We start from the raw sequence: 1,273 nt of genomic DNA on the forward strand, positions 1-1,273 counted from the left end.
ATCTGGCCATCCACGGCTTTCCAGGCGGCATGGGCCGGATTGGTTTTTTCTAATTTGTCCGTGGCGGTGATGACTGCCGGCGGCGAATCTGTGCTTCCATCGACGTATTTAAGAAGGTAATTGACCTCAAGGGCTGTAAGAACGGTGATTTTCCATGTAGGGTAATTTATGTCTGATAATTTTTCGGGAATCAGGGCATGAAGATGCCTGAGAAGGAGTTTAACGCCAGAAGGAAGTGAATCGAGAGGATCCACCTCGGTTGTCATGGCTGCCGCCGCCCAAGAGAAGAGAGGGAACGATCGGTGCCCTAAAGAGAGAAAAAAAAAACTAGAGAAAAGAAGATCTAGGTTTTCTGGCTCTTGATACCATGAAGGAATATTGATTGTATTGAAGTGTTAACCTAATAAGGGAATACATGGGAGATATATATAGGAGATATAGGAAGGAGTACTAATCCTAATAGGACTAGGATTAAGGAGTACTAATTCTAATAGGACTAGGATTAGTACACAGTAAATACTAATATTATTTAATACTATCTGTTATTAGTATGGATCTAAGGGTATGTAGTCTAGAGATCAATGAAATGAATGTCAATCTTGAAGATTGAGAATTTATATCCCACAGTTAAAATTATTGAATGTCGAACGTGATAATATATAAAAGATAACAAGTATATACTATAATCAAGATACGAACAAACTTACTCATTTTATTATTATGTAGACATGCAGTGAGATGGTGATGCCTATAGGGCGTGGGGAAAATGACACAATGTTTTATTCAGATCCTTTCAATTTGAATAATTTCATTAAAGATTGCAAGAAGAAGTATGGTGTCTCACCTCGTTCACACTGGATAACAACTTATTATGGAGGACAGGTACATATATGTTTCTTTCTCATAATTAATAATTTAATTTATTAATTATCATAATGATGATTTTACTTTTTTTTTAAAAAAAATATTTCCATCTGATATATAATTATACACATTTCTGGTTAGTAATGAAAGCAATCGTTTCTATCGTCGTAAGATAAAAGTACCTGGCTTTGTGCATTCACAAGGACTGGAGCCTTTTTCCCTCATCCCTTTTGGTTTGAGGACGACAAGTACTTCGTCTCCATTAGAGAGCGAAGCTATTCTTCTTCCAGGGAAACAAAGTCGTCCCTTCTACTGACTGAACCCTTGATGCACATGCAATCATATAATATTCATAGTGCATGTGAGAATGAGCGTATATATATATATATATATATATATATATATATCA

General features: G+C 35.9%; 1 protein-coding gene across 1 annotated transcript in view; it reads left to right on the plus strand.

The window, feature by feature from the left end:
- Positions 1-1,273, plus strand: part of LOC107003050 (lysosomal Pro-X carboxypeptidase-like) — an 11,156-nt gene that overhangs the window by 8,186 nt on the left and 1,697 nt on the right. The window contains exon 6 of the mRNA XM_015201294.2: positions 727-882. Coding sequence (XP_015056780.1) covers positions 727-882 — 156 coding nt within the window. The remainder of the gene's footprint in view (positions 1-726; positions 883-1,273) is intronic.

This window comes from Solanum pennellii, chromosome 11 (genome assembly GCF_001406875.1).
Source record: "Solanum pennellii chromosome 11, SPENNV200".
NCBI classification, from domain to species: Eukaryota; Viridiplantae; Streptophyta; class Magnoliopsida; order Solanales; family Solanaceae; genus Solanum; species Solanum pennellii.